At 48.2% G+C, this 1,908-nt stretch overlaps 1 protein-coding gene across 1 annotated transcript in view; it reads right to left on the reverse strand.

Annotated features, from left to right (window-relative positions):
* Positions 1-1,251: 1,251 nt before the first annotated feature.
* The window catches only part of CD82 (CD82 molecule), a 14,145-nt gene continuing 13,488 nt past the window's right edge, over positions 1,252-1,908 (reverse strand). Inside the window, exon 7 of the mRNA XM_010011268.1 lies at positions 1,252-1,565. Coding sequence (XP_010009570.1) covers positions 1,488-1,565 — 78 coding nt within the window. The 3' untranslated portion in view covers positions 1,252-1,487. The remainder of the gene's footprint in view (positions 1,566-1,908) is intronic.

Here is a 1,908-nt window from a genome sequence, read left to right on the forward strand (position 1 = left end):
CAAAGGCTCCCTCACCAAGCACCTCATACCAGGTCTCAGGCAAGGACCATCTAGTTCCCTCTCCTGCTGCCTGTCATTGCACAACTGTGGGTATTCTGTTGTGCCCAAGACTGAGGATGTGCACCCAGCTCCCTCATCTAAGAAGTTGGGGCTGGTTTTCACACACCTTTCATGCTTTCTGCTGCTCTCCAGCACTCCTTGCTGCTGGCCACTGGCTGAACAGAGCCAAGAGCACAGCCATTAAGTACAGAAACCACCCACCCTGCACGACTGCAGAACTACTTACATCTGCTGCAGTGCTTACACTCGAGATAGAGCTCAGGATGCAGCCACAGCTCCAGACCACAGTCAGAAGACTGGGTAACTGAAATAAAAGCAACTTCTCCTTGCATCCAAACTACAGAACCTAAACTGGGCACTGGCAGCGGTGCTCTCTCTAATATACAGCGTTAGCAACGCAGTCAGATCCCTCCACATTCACAATTACAAAAACACAGCTAACAAACTGCGTGTTCATCAAGGGGGCAGGGGAAGAATCAAGTTAATCATAACCTCTATAAAAGTTGGCAACCCAAGAACGCAACCAGCAGAGCCAGCCTGGGGCTGAGCCCATGTTCTGCAGCAGCCTCTGAAGTGCCTCCAAGCTGACAAGAGCCAGCAAAGCAGTGCTGGGGGAAAGGAAAAGAGGCAAGTGGGAGAAACATGGAAGTGCCAAATCCAGAACCCAAGGGACCCGTTCCAGAAGCAGCTGAGCACCACCACCACAATCTGCCAGGCCACATTAGAAATAGGTAGGCTTGGCTCCCTCCTGGTGGCTTCTCATCACAAAGGGAAGAACTCCACTGAAGGCAAGGCATAGCTGACTCCAGAAGCAAGAGAAGCGAGGATGAGGGTAGCACTCGATAGTTCAGATGAGAGCCTAGGCTGGAAAATGAATAGTAGGAGCTGAATCAGGTTAACTGCAAGGGAGGAGAAGGCCTATAAAGCACAACTAGTTACCACCACAGGTCAGTGAAATAGGCAAAGCTACCAACAGCACTGGAATCTCAACAGCAATCCTGGCTCATGAGACAGAGATGGAACTTCTAGGGGTATGGGGGAAGATGTGTGGAAGGAGAACAAGGTGAGAGAGGAGTTGTTGTATATTAGGCCCAGTGGGTTGTAGAATGGGAATATGTGTAATATTGTTTAACACGGAGCAGGCAGAAAAAGCATTGTCCCCTCAGGTTAATCATGTCTCAAGTGATATGAGACAGTTAAGTTCTGCTTCTTGAAGTAAAAATAATCCAGAGGCAGGATGCAGGTGGCCCAAGGGCCCTATTGCCAGAAGATCAGGCTGTATTGCAGCTCTAACAGTTCTTAGCAGAGTGGTATCAGAAATGGGATGTCACAGGAGTAATGGTCAATGGTTGGACAGTCTGGGTATGAGGCAGGAATGTTCTGTTTGCTCCTTTCTCTGCAGGGCTGTAGCTCTGGTGTCAGCCAACTCAAGACTTGGGCACTTTGGTGTAGTCTTCACTGTGTATGTTCTTGCAAAGCGAGATGGATAGGATCATCCCCAGCAGCTGGAATAAGTAATGAGGAACAGAAACAGAATCAGCACCCAAACAGACAGCAAAGTGGGAAGAAAGGGTGATACAGGGGAGCAGAATACAGTGGTCTCCTTTTAATGACACCACAAAGGTGAACAGTTAGTCCCCAATGCAAGAAATATGCAATAATCAGGACAACAATAATATTTCACCACAAAAAGATGTGCCTTCATCTGGAGTCTGTTACGAGCTTTTTAAGGCACCAAGTAGGATCTCACTAGTAGGATGTTGCTTGTCTTGTTCCTCCTGGTTATGCATACACTGATTTGCCAAATGTTCTAAACAGCAGCAGGAATCACAAGCAGAAAGGGGTTTG

Source organism: Nestor notabilis, unplaced genomic scaffold (assembly GCF_000696875.1).
Source record: "Nestor notabilis isolate BGI_N333 unplaced genomic scaffold, ASM69687v1 scaffold9740, whole genome shotgun sequence".
Classification (NCBI taxonomy): Eukaryota; Metazoa; Chordata; class Aves; order Psittaciformes; family Psittacidae; genus Nestor; species Nestor notabilis.